The 22,698-nt window shown below is 56.0% G+C and overlaps 2 protein-coding genes across 7 annotated transcripts in view; one reads left to right on the forward strand and one right to left on the reverse strand.

Moving 5' to 3' along the window:
* FCSK (fucose kinase) overlaps window positions 1–5,373 on the forward strand; it is a 38,319-nt gene extending 32,946 nt beyond the window's left edge. For 3 of the 6 annotated variants that reach the window (XM_039503781.1, XM_039503782.1, XM_039503783.1), the window contains 4 exons: window positions 569–756; window positions 2,321–2,420; window positions 4,058–4,281; window positions 4,531–4,669. In XM_039503781.1, the coding sequence (XP_039359715.1) occupies window positions 569–756; window positions 2,321–2,420; window positions 4,058–4,281; window positions 4,531–4,632 (614 nt within the window). In that variant the 3' untranslated portion in view covers window positions 4,633–4,669. Of the gene's footprint in view, window positions 1–568; window positions 757–1,308; window positions 1,671–2,320; window positions 2,421–4,057; window positions 4,282–4,530 lie in introns of those variants that run through there. The other 3 variants (XM_039503785.1, XM_039503786.1, XM_039503787.1) reach the window with 3 other exon arrangements.
* A 1,021-nt stretch (window positions 5,374–6,394) lies between these two features.
* The window catches only part of COG4 (component of oligomeric golgi complex 4), a 29,372-nt gene continuing 13,068 nt past the window's right edge, over window positions 6,395–22,698 (reverse strand). The window contains exons 9-19 of the mRNA XM_039503721.1: window positions 22,323–22,456; window positions 20,758–20,876; window positions 19,239–19,405; window positions 17,523–17,688; window positions 15,911–15,973; window positions 13,166–13,282; window positions 11,716–11,808; window positions 9,770–9,853; window positions 9,265–9,366; window positions 8,646–8,774; window positions 6,395–8,354 (exon numbers count right to left, since the gene is read on the reverse strand). Coding sequence (XP_039359655.1) covers window positions 8,220–8,354; window positions 8,646–8,774; window positions 9,265–9,366; window positions 9,770–9,853; window positions 11,716–11,808; window positions 13,166–13,282; window positions 15,911–15,973; window positions 17,523–17,688; window positions 19,239–19,405; window positions 20,758–20,876; window positions 22,323–22,456 — 1,309 coding nt within the window. The 3' untranslated portion in view covers window positions 6,395–8,219. The remainder of the gene's footprint in view (window positions 8,355–8,645; window positions 8,775–9,264; window positions 9,367–9,769; window positions 9,854–11,715; window positions 11,809–13,165; window positions 13,283–15,910; window positions 15,974–17,522; window positions 17,689–19,238; window positions 19,406–20,757; window positions 20,877–22,322; window positions 22,457–22,698) is intronic.

The raw sequence follows: 22,698 nt of genomic DNA on the forward strand, positions 1-22,698 counted from the left end.
GCCCTGCACCCTCACCCAGCCAGGCATAGCTGCCCCAGTTCCCATGTGTCCCTGCACCCCCCACTCCTCCCTGTCCCCATGTGGCCCTGCACCCCCTCCCATTCAGCCCCTGGCTCAATGCTGCCACTCCATTAGCTCCTTGCCGCCGCCTCAGTCTGTCCCCCTCGCTAGCCCTTCTGAACTCGTGTGACCCCCCCCAGCATCCCCATGTGCCCCGCTCTCTCCAGTCCCCCATAGCCCATGTCTCCTCACCTGGCCATGTGGGCAGGGCACTGTGAAGAAGGCAGCCTCTGCCCCCTCCCCCTCCATGGCTGGCTGCTCCAACCCGTGAGCCTGCCGCCCTCTCTTCGGGTGCCACGTCAGCCCCTGGGGGGCTGAAGGTGTCATTGCAGCTTCCCTTCACCTCCCCGTCAGAATCAATTACTCTGCGGAGGAAAGAAAAATCTGTGGGGGGCTTTAATTGTGCGCGTGCACAACGGTGCAAAATTCCCCTCGGCTGCAGCGCTGGGACTGAAACCATTAGTGTCCTTGGGGCCTGCTGCTGTGTAACGGGCCCTGTTGCTGGCAGGAGGGGGATGGCAGGACCAGGTTGGCGGGCTTGTGCCAGGCATCAAGATCGGGAGGTCGAAGGCCCTGCTGCCCCTGAAGGTAGAGGTGGAGCAGATCCCCGTGCCGGAGGGCTTTCCCCAGACCCTGAACCAGCACCTGCTCCTGATTTACACAGGGAAGACTCGGCTGGCCCGCAACTTGCTCCAGGTAAAGCATGTGCCCCTCCCTGCCTTGGGGGGCACTCCCCACCCAGCCCCCAGCAAGGCCCCAGCAGCCCCCTCCAACACTAGTTCAGCCATCCCTCGCTGTAGCTCTCCCAGTGCTCTACAGGGCAGGGCCACTCCGCTCCCTGGTCCACAGCTGAGGGCCAGAGCTGGGAAACAACCTGCCCCTGTCCCATGCAGCTGAGCCAAGCCTAGTACCCTGCTCCCAGCTTAGTTCGTTGGCCCCAGCTTTATTAGGGACGTTACTCTAGGACCCAGGTGCCCAGCCATGGACCCAGCCCCTGCTGCGCTAGGTGCTGCACGGACACAGGCCAGCCAGACGGCCCCATGCTGCACAGCTGTGGCTCATTGCAGGGAATTGGCTGCGTCCCTCCCTTGGCTCTGTCCCTGCTGCAGTGAAAGTGACCGCTGGCTCCCAGGAGCAGCTGCCCAGTGCTCAGTCCACGGCTCGCGTGGGGAGGTGGCTGGTCAGACATGCCCAGGGCTGGTCAGGATACTTAGTCACACTGGGATTTTCTTTATTTGTAACTCATAGAAACAACCTGGGCGCCGCATTCCCGTGCTCTGGAGAGCAGCAGCTCACAGTGCCCGCAGGTGGGGGGTTTCCCCATAACTGCTCCGGATAGAGGCCAGGCTGCAAATCATTCTCACACACCACCTCAGGATCCCGCTCAGCAGTTGGGCTCCCCTTGGGCCCGGAGCCCCCTGCCCCACTCTCTGCTAGCGGGGTGCAGCTCCAGCAGCAGGGGAGCCCTAGGCAGGGGAACAGCAGAAGCTGGGCCAGCCTGCAGGACAGCCAGGCGCACAACAGCAGGAGCAGAGCGCAGGGCTGGCAGACAGCAGCTCCCACCTCTAGTGGGCAGAGCCCTGCCTGACGATTGGTTACAGTGCCTGGAATGTAGCTGCTGGCAGCGAGTTCGGGGGTCACCCAGCAGGGGCCCTGCCTCCCCCGCTTGAGTCACGGCAGGGGGGCTCTGAGGCAGCGGGAGTCCATGCAGCGTAGTGGAGACGGGCCGTAACCCGAGCTCCTGCCTGTGCTGGGGGGAGGGAGGGGGGTATTAAAGCTCGCAGAGGAGCCTTGCCTTGCCCTCCGCAGCAAGGGGTGAGGCTCGCTGCCCCCCCAGGCCTGGCTGCATCCCCAGACAACATCTGAGCCAGGGGCTCTGCAGAGGCGCCTCTGCCCATTTCCCTTTGGTTACATGTGCTGCTGCCCCTGTTCAGTGCCGAGCTGGTTCAGGTGCTGGGGACGGGTCACAGCTGGATCCAGGGCCAATAGCCCAGCCTCAGGGGTTAAGTCCCAGCTCCAGTTTCTGCCTCCCAGCTTGGAGGAGCCGCCCTGGCCATCGCACAACCCCTCCCCTCCCCCCCAGGATCCCTGGACCAGCAAAGCTGCCAGGAGCTGCACTGACCAGATGGGAAACAGGCTCACTCCTGCTTTCCTGGTGAACCCCCGAGTGCCGGGGCTGGGGGTCAGTAGCAGGGCAGGGCCCCTCGGGCTGGGAAGGCAGGTGAAGGGGACGCAGTTCATGGCTGGCCTCCCCTTGCAGGACGTGCTCAGGAACTGGTATGCCAGGCTGCCGGCTATCGTGCAGAACGCCGACGCCCTGGTGAGCAACGCAGAGCAGTGTGCCCGGGCCTTTCGGCAAGGTAAAGCAGCTGCACCCTCATCTCCGGGGCCCAGGGGCCTTTCTGGAGGCTGCCCTGAGCGCGTGGCCCCACTGCCAGGGTGGAGGCACTGTGGCTAAGGGCTCACGTGCTGCTGGGGCGAGCAGACAGGAAAGGCACCGCAGCTCCTGGGCTGTAGAGATCCCTTGGCTGGCCCAGGCCTAGCCGCCATGGGACTTGTCCTAGCACCTGAGCAAGGTGCAGGCCCCTGGGAGCCCAGCTCCAGCCTAAGCACGGTGGCTGGCCTGCACTGCCCCCTGGGCTGTGCGGCCTGCTGGGACGTGCGGCCTGCACTGCCCGCCGGGACTTGCGGCCTGCTGGGACGTGCGGCCTGCACTGCCCGCCGGGACTTGCGGCCTGCTGGGACGTGCGGCCTGCACTGCCCGCCAGGACTTGCGGCCTGCACTGCCCGCTGGCACACTGAAGAGGAAGGCAGCTGCCATCTGCTCCATTTCATGCCAAGTCCATGGACACCTCCTGCCAAGGCAGCCCTGCTCCGATGCCTTTAGCGCAGGTCCCACTTGTGCTTAGGAAGCCGAACAGCAGCTCTGTCAAGGTGGGCTGGGAGCCGCGGTGCTGGCTAGGATGTGGTCAGGGTGCCACGGGGCCAGGCCTTCACAGGGAGCCCCAGAACCGCACAGGTGCACAGGGCGGCTCCTGCTGGGGCATTGTGCTTACGGCCTGGTTAAACTACGGTTTTGGTCAGTCGTTTCCAGCTGGTGCGTGTCGGTGCAGCCCTAACACCTCATCAGCAGAGCAAATCGCTTTCCCAGTCTGTCCCCCCCCCTCCATGTGGAGGACTGTACAGGCCAGCGGCCCCCCCAGGCCGCACCAAGGTGAGCCCTGCTCTTGCTGGGGAGCAACTGCAGCTGGGTTGAAATGTTTGAAAAAACAGCAGAGCCGCTGGCGGCTTGTTACTGGGGAGTCAGAGGCAGGAGCTTGTGTAACCCCCCCAGAGCTCAGGAGCAGCACGTGGATCAGTAGGAACCAGCGGGATTGGGGGCAAGTGACCGTAGCTCTGGGCTCTTTACATGGAGGCTGGATGCCTTTCTATAAAACAAGCTCGAGATCCAGGCTTGAGGCAGCATTTCCTTGGTCTGATCGAATGGGCCCTTCTGCCCTTAATCCACGAATAGCCGCCAAGTGCCAGTCCCCCGCCGGCTGCAGAATCTTCATTGCAGCTGGTGCTGATAGAGGCGGCAGAACTCAGCAGCTTTTCCAAGTAGCTGGAGATTCTGCAGCTCAGAAGCTGCCTCGTCTCACCGCAGCCTGAGCCAAGGGGCATGTCGGAGAAAGAGGGAGCTGCACCGTCTTTGCAGTGTCCCTTTTCTGACTACATCTGTGCTAAGAACATGGAAAGAGCCAGAATCCAGCCCCCTTTCCCAGGGGAGTGTTACCGATATGCAGACTTGGCTAGCAAGGGGGGGTTATGGAGTTCACCACCAGGCGGGTGAAATGCTGGGGTGTCAGGCCGGCCAAGCGTATCATTTAGTTCCGATAGCACTGGCAGGGCAGACCCTGCCCATGTCCCCTGAGCTCAGGGCTGGGGAACCCTTAGGGAACAGCTGCAGCTCTCCTGGGCACAGACCAATTCTTGACATTCTCGTCGTCTGCTCTAGGTAACCTGCCCCTCCTTGGCGAGTGCCTGACCCACTACTGGCAGCAGAAGAAGTGCATGGCCCCAGGTTGTGAGCCGCTGGCTGTCAGACGCATGATGGATGCTCTCCAGCCGTATGTCTATGGGCAGAGCTTGGCAGGAGCTGGAGGTGGCGGGTTCCTCTACATCTTAACCAAGGAGCCCAGCCAGAAAGACTTTATACAGCAAATTCTAGCAAACACAGAGGTGAGCCATGCCCGTTCGCTCCCCTCCATCTCGGGCGATCAGGGCAGCGGATGGCTCTGTGGGGCCTTGCGTGTCCCAGGCACTGCGAGAGGGGTGCAGGCTACAGCAGCCTGTGCCACGTGGCATGTTGGCCGGGCAGTGGGGAGGGGGTTAGAACTAAGCAAATAGCCCCCGTGCTACACCCACAGCTAGTACCATGTAACAGCAAGGCCCCCGCTGACGCTTTACTAACGTAACCTTCCATTGTAGGGCCTGGGGAACTTCAGCATCCACACCGTAGAAGTGGACACAGCCGGCTTCTCTCTGCAGCTAGTGGGGAGCGACCCTAAAGCAAGAGGTGACACGGAGTGAGAGGGCACAACCGGGCACGTGAGGCCAACGGGGCCCTGCTCTTTGTGCACTGCCAGTGAATGTTCAGAGAGCAGCTAACTTCCCGCCCTGGTGTGAAAAACCCGCCCTAGGATTTTCCACTCACAGGAGCGGCAGGTGAATCTGTCCTGGTTTGGTTTCAGTTCTGAGTGACTTCTGGCTTCAACAGCAGCCGCTGCACAGGTTGCATGATCATCGCTGTAGAGTACAGGCCTCTACCATTGGGCTGACGGAGCTGGGAAGCCCTCGGCCCCACAGCAGCCTGGGCTAGTGCCTTTGACAGAACCAGGCCAGGTTCACCGGCAGCCAAAGAGAAGCCAGGCCCCTCGCTGTCTGACAGCATCGCTGCGCTCTGGAGCAGTGCCACCCACAGGCTGGAGAAACAGGCTTGGCAGAATTTGTATTTTTTATCATTTCGACTGATATCAACATCTATTTTTTCTATTCATCAATTAAAACGTTCATAAGTGTGGGAAGTTCTGGAGGGGTCAGTCTAGTTACTTAATGACAGACACCGAGGCCAAAAGCTAAAGCTTAACGGTTAAAACACAAATTGTGACCATCACGTCAAACTCTGCAAGTAACCGAACATCACACCTCCAAGGCTTCAAACAGCAGCTCCTATTAGTACAATGGGTCAATGATAGGATATTGTTAGCCTTTTTCCAGAGGGTCTGGCTGGAGAGTCTTGCCCGCATGCTCGGGGTTCAGCTGACCGCCATATTTGGGGTCGGGAAGGAATTTTCCTCCAGGGTAGATTGGCAGTGGCCCTGGAGGTTTTTCGCCTTCCTCCGAAGCATGGGGCAGGGGTCACTTGCGTAAGGAGTGGGTGGATCGGCTTATGTGGCCTGCATCTTGCAGGAGGTCAGACTAGATGATCATAATGGTCCCTTCTGATCTTGAATTGTATGATTCTTACTTTGCCTTTCTCAGGGCTGGGCAAACTTTTTGGGCCGAGGGCCACCTCGGGGAATAGAAATTGTATGGGGGGGCCATGAATGCTCACAAAATTGGGGCTGGGGTGTGGGTGGGGGTGAGGGCTCTGGGTGGGTGTGCAGGATCTGGGGTGGGGCCAGAAATGAGTTCAGGGTGTAGGAGGGTGCTCTGGGCTGGGACCAAGGGGTTCAGAGGTCAGGAGGGGGAATCAGCGCTGGGGCCGGGGGTTGGGGTGCAGGCTCCAGCTGGGAGTGCGTGCTCTGGGGCTGAGGGGTTTGGGGTGCGGGAAGGTGCTCTGGGCTAGGACCAAGGGGTTTGGAGGGGGGTCAGGGCTGGGGCTCAGGGGTTTGGGGCATGGGGGGGGATGAGAGGTTTGGGGTGCAAGAGGGTGCTCCAGACTGGCATAAAGGGGTCTGGAGGGTGGGAGGGGGATCAGGGCTGGGCTCAGGGGTGCAGGCTCCAGGCAGCACTTACCTCAAGCAGCTCCCAGAAGCAGCAGCATGTCCCTCTCTAGCTCCTACGCGAAGGCATGGCCAGGCAGCTCTACACACTGCCCCATCTGCAGGCACCGCCCCTGCAGCTCCCATTGGCCATGGTTCCCAGCCAATGGGAGCTGCAGGGGTGGCACTTGAGGTGGGGGCAGCGTGCAGAGCAGAACCCCCTGGCTGCCCCTATGCATAGGAGCTGGAGAGGGGCTATGCTGCTGCTTCTGGGAGCTGCGTGGAGCAGCCCCTGACCCTGCTCCCTGGCTGGAGTGCCAGAACAGGGCAAGTCCCAGACCCCGCCCCCCAGTGGGAGCTCGAGGGCCAGATTCAAACAGCTGGTGGGCTGGATCTGGCCCACAGGCCATAGTCTGCCCACCTCTGGCCTATCTGTACATTTCAATCATTGACTGAAATTGTTTGTCATCTATCTGTATGTACAATGAAATCAGTGTTTCAGCATTTGCTGATAAACTAATCCTTCCAAGCCTCTATAGAGCAGAGATGGCCACCGCCGTTGCTCAGGTCCTGGACCTGTATTTTTATATCATCTTTCTGCAGATGGCATCAGTAACTGGGTCCATGGGAATGGTGACTAATGCTTGATTTGCAGGTATCTCCTGCACTGAGCCGCTTTTCCTATTGCCAGTAGGATCAGAGCACACAGCCTGCTGACTGCCTCACGGCCCATACAGCAGGACGGCGAATAGTCCCGCCTGCTTTGAGACACGTGTTCATCGCCATGTAGGGCCAAGCCCAGCCTGCACAGTCTAGCTGAACGTTCCCTGGGGCAGCCCAAATCATACTGATTCCGTGTGTGTGGGGATCCTCTGCGGCCTGCCAGCAACTCTCGCTCGCTGGCAGCGCTGCCTGGGAGGGCGGGCTGGCTTCCAGCAGCAGCCAAGTCCCTGAACGCTACAGAAAGCTTTGAGTCTTGTGGTGAGTCATTGCTCCTGCCCTTTCTCTGACCACCAAGAGCTGAGTTTTTCCTCCGTGGGAGGCCACTGTTCCCGTACATGAAAGGACCCCCCCATAGTGTGCTGTCACTCTTCCCTCCCAGCGGGCTGTGCGTTCCCAGCAGAGCCCTAGGCTTGAGGCAGCTCAGCCCACCCAGCTGGAGCCGCAGGCTTTGCAGAGAGGTAGAGCTCGTCTGCACCAGCAGGGCTGAGAGCAGCACGCAGCACAGCAGGGAGACGGCGCTAGCACAGTCCTGGGCTAAGCATCACTTAGACTAGCCCAGTGCCAACTACGTGCCCTCAGGGCCCCAGGCAGATGGACAAGACAAGCGAACAGCCCACTGCAGGTAGGGCAGAAGCCTGCAGGAGGTTCTGGCCTTAGCTCCCCTTGGCCATGCACTCGCCCAGCCCGTAACACACGTCACCGGAGGAACGTTACTCCCCCCTCCTCCATCTTTATTCACTGCCTCGCCGCACAGTGTAAACAGGTACAAGAGGAGCCAGAGCCCTGAGTCCAGAAGGGACTTGACCATCAGCAGCCCCCACGTGAATTTCAGACACTCCCTACTTCGGCCCCAGCCTGAAGAACTAGCCCAGGGGCAGGGCCTGCCCCTGGAACGCCAGCAGCTGACCTGGGAACTGTCACCACAGCCGGGGGAAGGACGCCAGGATTCCACCCTGCTGGGCCAGGGCAACCATGGTTTGTGGAGGGCGGCACAAGGTCACTGGCGTTTGAGTCACTGCATGGGGCAGCATCTGGGACTGCAGCCACGTACTCCACAGAGCCGGCCCTGAGACAGGAAGGCCGGCAGAGGAAGGCATGAGCAAGCTCCAAGCCTCTGTCAGAACAGCCTGACCCGTTAGTGTCATGGGGAGGGCACCTCAGCGAGCAACGCTGCTGGAACGGCGCTGCTCGAAAACATGAGCGATTGCATGGCCGCTGTCTCTGCTCCCTGAAGGGCAGTGAGCTGCACTGGGCCTTCTCCCATACCAGGAAAGCCGTGTGTGGGGCACTGGGGAGCAGCACTGGAATCATCACAGGGCTGGTGGCTGACAGCACCAGCTGGTCGCCCCTGGGCTTGTCACAGTCCTGCTGCAGCAAGTGCTGGAAGCACGAGGACGGGCCCCAGGGGTTGCTACGTTCACACTACGAAGCGCATCCGAGGACGTCCAGGCGCTGCAGACAGCGTGGCAGCTACAGGCGCAGCCTCTTAATGTCCTCGCTGCGGAAGTCGATTCGGAGGGCCAGCACCTGGCGGACCTCTGCTGGGGTGAGGCGCCAGGTCAGGGGGCCTGAGTTGGGGCCCCAGTAATCCAGGATCTCTGTCACCTGGAGAAAGAAAGAAAATGGGAAATGAATATGCCATTCTCCTCCCCAGCTCCAGCTCCATGGAAGATCAGATCAGGGTGGGCGTGATGGGTGGGCAGAAGCTCCACGTTCCTGCAACAACCCCTCCCCCCCAGCAGCGAGTGCTGCAGGAACAGCAGGCATGGGGGGGGGAGGGAGGGCTGCAGCTGCAAACCGGGCTGAGCCTAGGAGACCTCCGTGGAGGCTGGCTCGGGAAGAAGCTGCTGCTGCTCATTCCACCACCCCAGCACGGAGAGTCAGAGGAGAGCTCACCCGTTCCAGATTGAGGATGGTCGCCATCTGGGAAAGACGAGCAAACTTGTCCCGGATGGTCCAGGTGGTCACGGTGGTGAGATAGGCTATCAGCGATCTCAGCTCCTTATCGAACTGCAGGCCGCCAAGCTGGGTGCACCAAGCAAACCGGGTTACTCTTCCATGGGCACATGGCCTTGGATCTTACAGATGTCATGACGGGCGAGGAGAGGGAAGCATTCCATGGAACATGGTGCTCTGGGGCTGGAAAGCAGGCAGTGGCTTATAGCCGGACACTTTAGGGGCCATGCCTCTTTCGCGGCAAGGTCTCCCTAGCCCCACTGCCAAAGCTTCCTCTGACCGTTCGCTCCAATCGGGGCCCTTTGGAGCGGGCTAAGTCTAGTCACACACACGGGCTCACGGAGTGGGGAGGGAAACTGAAGCTTTAGCTTCGAAGGCTGGAACTGCAGGGTAGCAGGAGCCTCGACAACAGCCCAGCAGGAAGCTCAGTGGCACTGCCGGCCGGGGAGCGTCTGTACGGCGCGTTCTAGCCCAGCCTTCCCACCCCTCTTAGGGCAGGACTCTCCCGGGCCTGCCGGGAGTCCGGGGCTGCTGCGCAAGGACACAGCTGTCTGCTTACCCTGCTGAAGGTGGATTTGAGAACCACCTTCTCCAGCTCAATGGCAATGAGACTGGTGGTCAGGCTGCTGAGGCTGTCGTAGATCACAGGTGAGAGCCCAGCCTGGGGAGAGAAAACCATGTCACTGTCCTGCAGCCACTGGGCAGGAGTCAACAGAAACCAGCGCCAGAGAAAGGCCTGGAGTCAGTGAACAGCCACATGCACGGTGCTAATGGCCGTGCTTAAAGAGCGGAGCCAAAGCAAACCACAACGGCTCAGCGGTCAGGCCTGGGGCACCGGGACTTGGGAACATGCGCAGATGTGAGTATCACTGACCTCTCCGGGAGGGCTCAGCGCTGGAGAATCAAAGCGAAGGGGGCTACTTTGGGTTGTTTTAAACAGCAGGCGCAATGACAGGAGGACTGTGTCCATCACTCGCCAGAGCAGGGAGTCTGAGTCAGGCAATGCCGCTATGCACGACTGGCCCGAAGCCTCAGGTAGGTTATTGGTGCTCAGGAAAACTCACCTTGAACTCTGCCATTTGCTGTTCCAGGTTGATGATGAACTGCTGGACCCAGGGGTCATTGGCTTCATAATCATTGAACTCTTCCTAGCATTGGAGCAGAACACAGGGCTAATTACTTATCCCCGACACCCCTGGCTTGTGAAGAGCTGCTCTCAGTCAGGACTGGGAGAACCTGCTGGAGCTACAGCAGTGCTAGTGGGTCTTACATCCCTGCTACACTGCATCAAGTCTGCCACAGTTTCTCTGCTTAGCTTTATCTGGCCTGAAGATTTAGCAGACCCCAGGATGCCCAAGTTTATATGCACTAAAGGAGGAGTCTTTTGTGCTCATCTGTGTCCCCGTGTAGGAGAGGCCAGGAGAAAGGACAAGGCCATGCCTGACCCGGGCCCAGCACTTGCAGATAGCTCGGTAGATCATGTACCTACTAACATGATGCTCTAAGGCCGTGCTTCAGGGGGGAAAACAGATTGCCTGGGACTCAGAAAGGATTCCCCCCTCCCTCCGCATAGAATCACAGAATTGACTGGAAGGCACCTCAAGAGGTCTCTAGCCCAGCCCCTGCATCACGGCAGGACTAACTATTATCTAAACCATCCGACAGGTGTTTGTCTAACCCGCTCATAAAAACTTCCAATGATGGAGATTCCACAACCTCCCTAGACAATTTATCCCAGTGCTTAACCAACCTGACAGTTAGGAAGTTTTTCCTAATGTCCAACCTAAACCTCCTTGTCCTGTCCTCAGAGGTTAAAGAGAACAATTCTTCTCCCTCCTCCTTGTAACAACCTTTTATGTACTTGAAAACTGTTATGTCCCCTCTTCTCTGTCTTCTCTTCTCCAAACTAAACAAATCCAATTCTTTCAATCTTTCCTCACAGGTCATGTTTTCTAGACCTTTAATGATTTTTGTTGTTCTCTGGACTTTCTCTAATTTGTCCACATCTTTCCAGACATGTGGTGCCCAGGACTGGACACAATACTCCAGTTGAGGCCCAATCAGTGTGGAGCAGAGCGGAAGAATTACTTCTGGTGTCTTGCTTACAACATTCCTGCTAATACATCCAGAAGGATGTTCACTTTTTTTTGCAACAGTGTTACACTGTTGACTCATATTTAACTTGTGATCCACTATGACCCCCAGATCCCTTTCCGCGTTACTCCTTCCTAGGCAGTCATTGCCCATTCTGTACGTGTGCCACTGATTGTTCCTTCCTCAGTGGAGGACTTTGCATTTGTCCTTATTGAATTTCATCCTATTTAATTCAGATAATTTCTCCAGATGATCCTGAATTTTAATCCTATCCTCCAAAGCACTTGCAACCCCTCCCAGCTTGGTATTGTCCGCAAACTTGATAAGTGTGTTCTCTATGCCATTATCTGCATGTACTCCAACGCACAGCTTGGCCAGGTGTGCTACCAGCAAGGCATTTCTGCCTTGCTCTGAAGTATCAGATACAAGGCAAGGATGCAGGACTACCTGGACCAATGGTCTAATGCAGTACGGCTACTTAAAGAAACAACTCACAGAGTTAGCCCCTCAGGCACCAGTGTAGTGCGTCCTAAGGGACGTTCCAGGGGTGGGGAGCAGATATTCCTTCTTGCCAAAATGTACCCGTCCCACACAAACCAGCTAGTATGATGCTTTTCAGAACTGTGCGTCACCAGCATGAGAAGTCTTGAGTTGTGACCCTGGGACAGGAAAGGTCCCGGACAGTGCAGCATTCTGCACCCCTCACCACGTTTTCCTGGGGTCCCCTATTCTCGGTTTCAGTCCCACGGGTGGTCCTTGGACGGCCAAGGAGTTCATTGCCTGGCCATGCTGAGGTAACAGCAGGGAAGATCTTTGGGAAGTGATCCAGGCCTGTCCCTCTGACCCCTCCCTGCCCTTACAAGTGCAGAGCCCGATGGAGCTGGATGCTTGGGGAGCAGAGAAAGGTGAGGCTTACCTCCTCGATATTATGGGAGACTGAAAGGAAGAGGTTGATCCAGGGTTTCACCTGTGGTTTGACAGCTGTGCTGTTCAGTTCACTGAGTCCTTCCTGGGGAGGAGAGGAAGAGGACCCGGCCAATGACTGAGCACGCCTTGATTCCAACAAACATGCGCCTGCTCTTCTCACCCTCCCCGGAGCCTGCCCTGTGAGCCAGGGGAGTGATCTCCAGAAGGGGGACGAAGCCTGGAGAGAGACTTGCGCAGGATCAGGCAGCAAGTCGAGATGGGAATGGAACCCAGGAGTCTGGATACCAAGCGCCATGCTCAGGAGCCAGGTGAGAGGGGGAAGGCCACTGACTGACGCAGCCCTCTGCTTGCTCAGGGCCACACAGGGCAAGGAGGCAGCCCTGGCCAGATTCCAAAGCCCCCCCCAGGAAAAGCTCAGAGCAGAGCTAGCTGTCGTCACAGTGACTCTGCTTTCCCGGGGAGCAGGAGTTCCATGTCGCACACGCAGCAGCTTGTGAGTGGTGGCTGTTGGTGGCCTAGGCAAATCCTAGGTAGTGGCTGTTGGTGGCCTAGGTAAGTCCTGGGTAGCTTTTAATTACAACTGGCATCTCGGAGCCTGCTGCTGGCAGCTGCCCTTTTCCACTGAAAGGGGATCTCTGAGACTGAGGCAGCATGGGAGCTCAATCGCTTCCCATCCAGCTTTAACAAGCCTGGGTTGACAACTTCCCTGCGTGGTTTCAGCATTAGCCATGGGCCTTGGAGCCGGCCTGCGACCCGGGGACGGTGCCCGGCAAAGCAAGAGAAAATGCTTTTGCTCTCCCCGCTCCTCTAAAGGCGAAAGATGGCCTCAGGGTTTGCTCAGACCAAGTTCTCTGCTGCTTGGCTTCCACACACCAAACATTAACCCTTCCTCTTCCTCTCGTTGGCAAACTCGCTGGAGGACATGAGATTGCAGCCTTAGCAGCAGCTACCCACTGAGAGACGGGGAAGCTGGATATTTCGATAGTGGAAGAGAGATGCTGGTTCTTGGATTACATCTGTGGGATGGCAAGAGCTCCTCAGATGCCATCCTTACGCAGACCTGCCGAATGTCTTGCCACGGTTCCCCCCAAAGAGGGAGAAGGGACGATCTGAGAACTCGTGGTTCCAATTTTAAAATACTGCCCCTTTACCGGGCGAGCCCACCTTCACTCAGCACAGAGCAGCAAGGGGAACCACACTCCTCCTGCTCTGCACTCCCCTTTAGTGCCTAGCCCTCCCCAGCCAGGGGGCATCACTGTTACTCAGCATACGATCAGTGCTTACTCCCCCTCCACACCATCGTACACCATCTGGGCTGGACTCAGAGCCAGGGCTAGCACAGGCCCTGGGCTGACGAGCTCCCATTTGTGGGTGCGTCTCAGAGCCAGCCGAGTGGCTGCGTCAGCCGGAGCGCACCACACGCACGGCAAGCGGCTCACCTGCAGCAGATCTCTGAACTTGTTCGACACGGCAGCCATGTCGGCGAGGCAGCTGTCGATCTTGGCTTCGGCTTGTTCGCCCCCAAAGCCTTGGCTGAGCAGCTTGGCACAGTCGCTCTGTGGGAAAGACACACCCATACGCAGACTGTAAGTGCTATGGGACACTTGGAGCGCTCTGCACTGGCATAGCGGATTGTCAGCTCTTTGGGGCAGGGATCAGCTTTTACACAGCACAACGGGACCCTGCTACGGTCATACAAAGAAATCCTCCTCACCCTCACAACCCTCGCCCCCACCCCCCGATGCTTGCGGAGAACACTTGGTGCCCGCTGGTGGGATAACGTAACTAACGCGGCTGTATTACAAAGGACCAGCCAACAGGCCAGAGAGGCACTGAGTGATTCAAGGGAAGAGGCTGAAGGGGATTGGACATGTTGTACAGGTGTCAAAAGCCATATTCCCAGACAAGCCCGTGACTGGACTTGGTGGAAAAGGGGAAAGAGGAGGACAACAGAGGTCACAAGAAAACCATTGAGAGAGATGCCGCTGTCGTGGAAACAGACCACAATGGAGCAGGAAACGTGGCACTAGACAGACTGAGATGGACCCACCTGATTGCCTCATGTGTCACAAGGCGTAAGAGCATCTAATCCAAGACCTAGGGAAATTATCTCCATGTTACAGATGGAGAAACAAAGGTGGAGGGTTTTTAGCGTTTTCACAAGGTCTAACCGAACGCTGACGAGCGAGCCCTTGGCCTGGCCAGAGGAGAGATTTCAGCCGTGTTTTCGGAAAAGGACAAGTCCCAGCGTGAAAGTCTCTTTTACTGGGATGAACATCAACAGCCCAACACGACCAGAAATGGGATGAGCACAAATAGGTATTTATTTTGCAGTTGCACCCTGGAACCCATCATGGAGCAGCACCTCACTGTGCTAGGAGCTGTACAGACGTAACAAAGACAGTCCCTGCCCCAAACGGCGTAACAGATAGAGAATTTCTATCTTCCCCAGCTGGCAGAGTCTCAGCACCCAATCTGCAGCACCAGCCTCTGGATCTGGCTGGCACAAGTCTGCATGTGCCTTGTTTGCACTGGCGAATCCAGTTACTCAATTGTGTCTGCAAATCAGGTTCTTCGACCACCTTCTTCCTCCGTCCACCCCCCAAGCTTCTACTTCCCCACTCTACGCCCTCAATCGCTGCCCTTTTCCACTACTTCCCTCCCCAACTGCAACCCCCCGCACCCCAATAATAAAAACACGGATTCGTGTTAACACCTGCTGAAAATAAACCCCTGCTAATTTACGAACCATTAAGATACATGTTCAACTCTAACCAACCACAAGTTTTACGTAACTTGCCCCCCTTCCCACGGCCCCACCCACAGTCCTTCTGGCCTCAGCTGCTTGGATGACATCGATTTAGATTATACGCTCTGCAAGCCATCGGCTAGGTCTTCTGCATGCTTTGGACAGCAGTCACTCTGTTTTGACACTAGGTATTAATTTAGCAGCTGAGCTGAATCCCCTTTAAAAAAAATCAGGTTCTCATGGCTGGTGGTTTTTTATTTTTGTAAGAGTCCGTGTGTGTATGGTCAGTATTTTCTTCTGGTTAGTCCACTGGGCCACCACATACAGGTAGTCAGGACAACGTGAGTTTGGAGGTAAATAACGAGGTAAACTGAACAGAGTTCAAAGGTGATCAGCAGAAATGGTACTGGAGATTTGGGGCTTGTCTACATGGACAGAGCTACAGCAGAAGACAAGGGAAGCGTCTCCCATCCGTGTAGTTCAGGGCTTCTCAAACTGTGGGCTGGGACCCCAAAAGCAGGTTGTGACCCCATTTTAATGGGGTTGCCGGGGTGGCTTAGACTTGCTGGGGCCCAGTGCTAAAGCCAAAGCCCGAGCCCTGGGCGGCGTCTCTCAGGTTACAGGCCCCCTGCCTGGGGCTGAAACCGTTGAGCTTCAGCTTTGCCCCCTCTCCCCTGCTGGGGTGGTGGGGCTCAGGCTTTGGCCCCCTCTCCTGGGGTCGTGCAGTAATTTTTGCTGTGAGAAGGGGCTCGCGGTGCGATGAAGGTTGAGACCCCCGGGTGTAGTTAAGCCATCGCCCCGAGAGACGGGAGCTATGGCGACGGGAGAAGCTCTCGGACACAGCACTGTCTACACAAGAGGTTAGAGCAATATAACTATGTCATTCAGGAGTGTGGCGTTTTCACATCCCTGAGCGACACAGCTAGGTCTGTGGTGTAGACCTGGCCTTGGAAAATGAGAGTGATCAAGAAAGGCTAAAACCAGAACTCTGTCAGTCAAAAGGAAAGAGATTCAGACATAAAAGCTGTACGCGAATGAGCATATTCTCATTAGACACAGAACGAACATGCAGTAATGGCCCCAAACAGGAAGATTTAGATATAAAACAAAAACAGGAAACAAATCGCCGTCCCTGTATACAATGAAGGCTTCAGCCTCACAGAAAATCTGGAAATTCATTACGGATAATTACATCTATTCTGCCAGGAGATAGGTGGATGGACTCAGGTAACTGATAATGGTCCCATCCAGCCCATTTTTTCCTACCAATCTATTTGAACTAGCAGGACAGGTCACCCGAGGTTAAGTAAGATCCCTGAAAGTCGAGTAAGGCCCAGAGCACAGGAGGCTAGTTCATTCCCTAATGTGTACCCAGCTGGACGGGAGTGGATTGTAAGGCTGGTTACAGGAAGCCAGTAAAGATGCCAGACATTACCTCCAAAGTCTTCTTCAGGGTCATGATGTTTTCGCTGCAGACCTCCACATTGTTCAAGGTGACCTGGAACAAAGAGGAAGGAGCATAATGGAACTGCACAGTAAGTCAACTGCAAATAGGTAAGTGTAGAAGACATGATATGTTTCCGGTGATGCGCGATCTCCCCTCCCCCTACCACTGTTTTATATACAAGTGTTTGAGTGACAGGTCTCTGCCTCATTCCTGCAGAAAGCCCCACCCTTGTGTTTTGCACTGCTTTTGCGGCAGCATCCCAGAGAACACTCTGGGCTGGGAACGCCCAGAGCCTGCTGCTTACACGCAAGTGAAAGTCCAGGAAAGCGGTGGGGAAAAGCAAGTCATTGATGGGCAGGCAGGAGAGCGTAGAAATTCGCCTGCCCGGTGACAATCCTCATTAAAACATCAACAGTGGTGACATTTTGCTCTTCACCGGTTGAAGTAAATGTCAGTGCGATGCTGAGATTTGCTGGAGACAGGAAAACGAGCCGGGCTGACAGGTGAATGAGGGACTCCGGCAGGAGCGCTGACATTTTAAGTACTTTGCTTCAGGAAATCCAGAGCCCTGTCACCAAGAGTGTAATGAAATAAAGCGATCGGCCCTGCACTCTCCCTTCACTCACGCCTTTGATTTCTCTCCTCCAAGCACAATGAACCACCTGCATAGCCTCCTCATTGCTATGCATTCACAGTGCTGCGGGGGGCAGACAGGGCACACAGGTCCGTGCCAGCCATCACCACTGCTGCCAGTCAAGGGACTTCACTTGAGGTCTGCTTGGCATCAAGGATGTCCCATCAGTGGGAAACCCTTTCAGTGCTGGATCAGGGAACCAGTCAAACAGTGCAGTCTCCCATATGCATGTTTAGGGCATGCGTGGGTGGGTGCATGGGTGTCCTGAGATCTATCCAGTGCTCCTCCAGAGGGAGGGAAGCAGCAGAGAGCCGCGGAGGCGACAGAGGAGGGCTCACATTTCTTGCTCTGTAAAGCTGACTTCCAGGCTCTGACCCCTGAAACACGGCTGGCTGTAGCACTACGTGAAGAGAAGACTGACACTCTCACACTCCAAGCGCAGTGGCTGCTTGTGATGAAAACCTTTTTGTCGTATCACCAGAGCTCATTCATCCCATGCAATCGTTCTGTGCAAGAGTTCCCCCCTGGGGGGGAAGTGGCACCCTCCCAATGCCTCTCTGCAGGGCATCGATGCTAATCTCAGCGCAGAGCAGACCCACTTTCCAAGAGGAACACACAGCTTGGGGCATGACTGGCTAAGTATCCAGGGAGGAATGGTTTGGGAGATGCAGCATCAACCTTCTACCAAAAAAAGAACAGGAGTACTTGTGGCACCTTAGAGTACTCCTGTTCTTTTTGCGGATACAGACTAACACGGCTGCTACTCTGAAACCTTCTACCAGGAGTCAGAGGTCATCCTGCCCCCATCCTGGCTCTCAGGCCATGGTCATATCACTCAAGCCCAGGAGACAGACTTTCCTGTTCCTGGGACGCTAGATATTCAAGCATCTCCCTTTCCTCACATTCTCCAGGCCCTCTGTCCTCACCGCCTGCCCTTCCCTCCATCCAAGCCTGCAGGAAACCCACCAGAAAGGACTGCTTGGCCTCATCGGTGCTTTCGATGCCTTTGGTGTCAAACTTGCCCTGCTGCAGGCTGCTGTGCATGATGTTCACCGCACTGGTCACCCCCCTCTGGATGTCTTGGAATGTGGTGGCCGGGAAGCCCAGCTTCAGCTTGGTGCACAGAACCTCCCTGGGGATGGACAGAGCACACTGTGCCTCAGTACTGAGCAGAGCAAGTCAAGCAGGTGGCCAGAGAAACATCAGGCCAGGCGCAGTTGCACAAGCCCAGCCCTCTGGCCACGACTCACCCTGGAAACAACATAGGAAAATGAACATGGCCCAGTTCTGCTGGGAGATGGTACAGTCTGCTCCCTGACCACACTTTGCTTTGCTATACAATGCACTCAACAGACCAGTATCAGGACAGGTTAACTGCTAAAAATTATGATACTTTAGTACCGGAAAAAAGGTTCAATACGCTACCAATTTCTGGGAAGCCGACTCGCGCAGCATTGTTGAATTCACCTTACCCAGAAGGCTTCCTTCCAAAGTTGCACAGTTCAGCTAGGAGTATTTCTAGGATGATTTTACAAGTTACAAAACTCTTTATATGTCACTAAAATCCAGCCCACCAGTTCATCGCAGTTCCTTAACTTGTAGGTCTGTTCCTTCCTTAGCTTTGTTCTGGATACCAGCATTCCAGGTACTGGTCCAAGAAGGTACCTCCCTAGCTTGTACTGGGCAGAACATTAATGTATTTTGCTTTTGACAACTTTCTTATTTTCTAGAGCCAAAGTGGACTTCAGCTTTGCAAAAGCATTATGGGATACACAGCGGAAGTGAACAGGATTACAGAACACAGACGAAGTCAGGCCATGTAACCACAAGAAAGAGATCTATAACATTATATTGATACTGTGTGCTTAATGCTTATTACCATACCTGGTGTGAATAAAGTGATAGACACAGATATATAATAATTAGCCTAGCAAATATTGGTCAACAGTTCCCTTCTGCTCAAGTCAGGAGCTGGGATCTAGGCATGGCAAACAGAACCCTGCCAAATCGCTCTGCTCCTCACAAAGTTCACTGCCCAGCATCCAGGGATCCAGCCAAAATGCCTCCTTCCCAAGCTCTCACCCAAATGGGCTGGTTGCAGTAGCTTGTTGAGATCAGCCACTTCTGTATTCGCTCTGGCTACTGCCATCTTGCGAAACAGGCACAGGCTGATTTCTGTACCCACAGGCCCCTTGTTCAAAAGCTTCAGGCAGCCACTCAAGTCATTGCATTAAAGTGGCCCCAGGGAACCTCACCTGCCACGTGGAGCTCAGGTGAATGCCTGCAAGTGGCCCAGCACAGACTGTGCAGTCATGCAGGTAAACACGTATAAGTGCTACACGGTTTTCCTCTCGGCCCTCTTGATGACTTTTGCTCTTGAGGCTCTTGCACCCATTCGCCCCACCAAGGCCACAGCCAAGGGTCCTGTTTTCACACGGCATATCCCAGAGAAGAGAGATGCTTGAGGTCAGAGGCATGGGAACCCATCATCCTATTACAAACACTGTGTTTGCTAAGTATGCAACAAAACCAGATCCGAATAAGGGGGAAATCAGTTATGGTCATTTCTGATATATAGTGTATATTTTCTCTCATCCCCCCTGCATCCTTCCATGTACCCTTTGGGGGACTCGGAGACAGCTCTCAGCCCCAGGGACACCTGCAGGCAGCCTGCCCCGTTACCTGAAGTCGGACTCCAGCTCGGTGGTGGAGTGATTGATCATGGCACAGAGACAATCTATGCTGGAGCTGGCCAGGGCGCGCCCGATGCACTTCTTCACTATGTAGAAGACGTCATCCACCATGCTGGAGGTCAGCTGACCCTTCTCACACATGTCCATAGCAACGGCCTGAAGGGAAAGCAACTCACAGCAGTGAGTGCAGCGGGTAAGGGCCCAGCAGGTCCGGAAGTGACTGAGATAGGCTCACTGAGCAGCTCAGGTTCACCTTTGGCTGCACAGCCCCAAGCCCGGCTCCCCTTCCTGCAGGCTGCCCACCCACCTTCCTGGGGCAACTAGCCCTCCCAGCCCCCATGTGCTCAGAGAGCTCCACTGCCTCCCCACAGCACACCCAGCCAGGGACCTTGGGCCCTGACGTCCATCATCCACACAGCAGCACAATACGCTGCTGATAAAACTCAGAGCCAGGCTGGGGGTCTATCTATTAACACACGATCTGTCTCATAGGGATCAAACCCAACCTGCTTACATCATCCCCCTCCAGAGGGCAGGGTATCAGATACATGCTTGTCACCATGTGACAGAAGAGTCTCTTGCACTGCACGGGGCACGAAAGGAGCTTGGGGTACCTGAAACTCATTGTTATGTCACGTTAGCAAGCATCGTAACGTCCATTCCTGGCTAAGGGTCCTTTGGCACGGCACGCTCCATGGCCGTGCATGGGGAGGCAGCCTGAGAAGCAGCGCCTTACGCTGCTAGAATGGCTTTCAACACAAGGATCCAGCACGTCACAAGCTCTGCACACAGGAGTCACTTCATCCACTCCTGAAATACATCCACCCCCATGCTGCCTGGAGCTGTTCAACAGCCCACAGCAAGCGTTTAGGACAGGAAGCTAAGGATCCAAGTGTGGCTGACACTGCAGGTCAGTGGAGTCATCCCCAAGTTAGAACTTAGCCAGGACAACAAGGTTAACACGCCTACTCTAGCAAGAGGTGCCAGAGGATTAACAGCCCCAGGCGGTCAGGACCATGGTTCTACACCCCATCAGCCCAGCAATGCCTTAAGCCACCCTTTCCTCCAAGGAAAGGCTGCCCACAGAGCACCTCCAGCAGCGCTCTGGGTTTTCCTTCGGAGGCTGTGGCCAGGTGTAACTCTGCGAAGCCTACCGAGTCTGACCAGCCCATCTGCGTGGGGTGTCCAGCTGCAAGCCTCAGCTGGACAGATCGCCCTTCCTCCATAGCAGTATGGGGGACACTGGGCTGGGAAGCGCAGAAAGGAGTGTTTCAATTCATTCTGTACATTGCTCCCAATGACCGCCCCAGAGGTTGTTTAGTTGAAGAGGCCAGGGGAACGAATGGAATCTCCATACACGACATGGGGCAGGGAGCTCCATGCGTGTGTTCACACAGCAGGACCGTGGAGCAGCATGAACCACAGGCTTCCAGCTCCTTAATCCCCAGTGGATTCCAAGGCCCGGTCCCCACCCCGGGCTACCCAAGACGCAGTACCGCAGGCCCTACCTTGTTGACAGTCTCCCGCATGAAGTACTCCTCCATGGTGATGTAATAGCCAATCAGCTCTTGCATGGTGCGACTCAACAGGCAGTTGTTGAGGAGCTTGTCCAAAGACTTTTGATGCGCTACAGAGTGCAAGCCAGAATCACCACCAGTGACTGAGCGTCCGAAAGCACTTCCCCAAGGCCACCTCAGCTCCTCAGAGGGGCAGCAGCTACCTGCCTGAATGGCACCCGACAGGCACACGTCGTTCAAACCCTGCTGCCTTGAACGAAGCGTGTGTCTGAACTGTGCAGCAAAGAGCAGCCGACAGCACTGCCAAGCTGATTCTGGATGTCTCCTGGACCAGCACCCGGCAAGGCCCCCGGCATGCCAGCTGCAGCCACACTGCCTGAGCTGAGAGAAGCTGGGCCAGCTGCAGCAGCAGCAGATTTAGTTACTGGGCAAAGGACAAACATGGAACTCATCCGTCAGCTGCTCCTCCTGAGGGAGAGATGAGCTCCAAAGGGAGGCCCACCCCCACCGCAGCTGGGAAGATGACAGCTATGGCTGGGGGTCCTCGAAAGCGCAAGGTGTAAATTACGGGATCCTCAGGACTCGAGCAGTGACACTAAGCTCCCCGTGAGATAGGAGCGGAAATCAAAGCTAGCCATGATCTTGATTAAGACACCAGACAAACCCTTCATTTAAATTCTTCACCCCTTCCCAGGCTGCTGCTCCCTTCCCCGGCTCTCCAGCCCACGTGGATCGAAGTTCACTCTGCTCGGAGAGCGATTTCTTTACCTTAAGGATTCTACACTGAAAAAGGGGCTGTTTGCTCTAGGGCCATGGCTCCCAAACTGGGGTTTGCGGCGAACAAGTGGGTCACGTGCTGCTGGATCACCTCCATTTCCAGCTACTACACAACAGACAGACATGCGAGCGGGAGCTGGCCCATGCAGCCATGAAAGAAAGCGGTGGCGTCCACGAGACACTCTCCCCTCTTTCAGCTGCCGTCCATGCTACAAAAGTATTTAGGAACCCGGTTTTAGAGAACTAAGGTAGCACATGCCAGACACCTGCCAGCGAGGGCGAGATATGGAAGACAAGCCTCCACCAAAGGAGGTCCAGGGCAACACCACGATGTGATGTCACCTCCAAATGTCAACAATGGCACCATCCGCCTGCTCTGGGTGGGCGGGGGAGAGAGTCCACCCTTTGCATTTGTTAAGTCCGACATGCAACCCCGCTAGCTGTGGGAAAGGAGACCAGGTAGCAGAAAGTACAAGCTAGACTCCCAACCAGCTAGAAGAGGCGGCCAGGTTTCCTGTGCACACCACTCTTCAGGTCTCCCAACAGGACGCTCCAGGAGACGCGCTACTGAGGGGTCAGACCGTGCAGGAGGTTGGATGCATGAAACGCTATTGTGAAAATGGGGGTCCCCATGCCACACAGTCCAGCCCTTCAGAGTGCTATCCCAGAAGCTGCCTTCAATGAGCCGCTGCAGAGCAGTGCCTGCTCTCACCCAGCCAGCTACCCACTGAGCAGCTGTAAAGACGGAGCCAGAGAAGCAGTGGCATTCGAGGGATTACCTTGCTTTACCTCCTCCGAGGCCATGGAGTCTCCCACCTCAAAGTCCGAGATGATCCGTCTCTTGATAAATCGGAGGTACAGCTCGCTGCGGGCATTCATCAGGGTGACCTCGGTTAAAATGGGGTCAAGTTCCCTGCAAGGGGCACAGTGAGAAACGATGTAGCAAGCCCACGAAAGGAAGGGCACTGGTTTTCCTGAACCAAAGGCAGCACATGCTATAGAAGCATGAATGCTCATTCCGAGGCAGCTGGGAGAGCCAAAGCGCTGCAGGATGGCCCTCTGCAGGAACAGCCCGTCATTCCCTTTACTTTCAAATGCATCGCTGAGCTCAGGCCTGCTGAGACTTGCTTCTGGCCACTTTATTGTGGCTAGTAA

This window comes from Mauremys reevesii, linkage group 16 (assembly GCF_016161935.1).
Source record: "Mauremys reevesii isolate NIE-2019 linkage group 16, ASM1616193v1, whole genome shotgun sequence".
In the NCBI taxonomy this organism is placed as follows: Eukaryota; Metazoa; Chordata; order Testudines; family Geoemydidae; genus Mauremys; species Mauremys reevesii.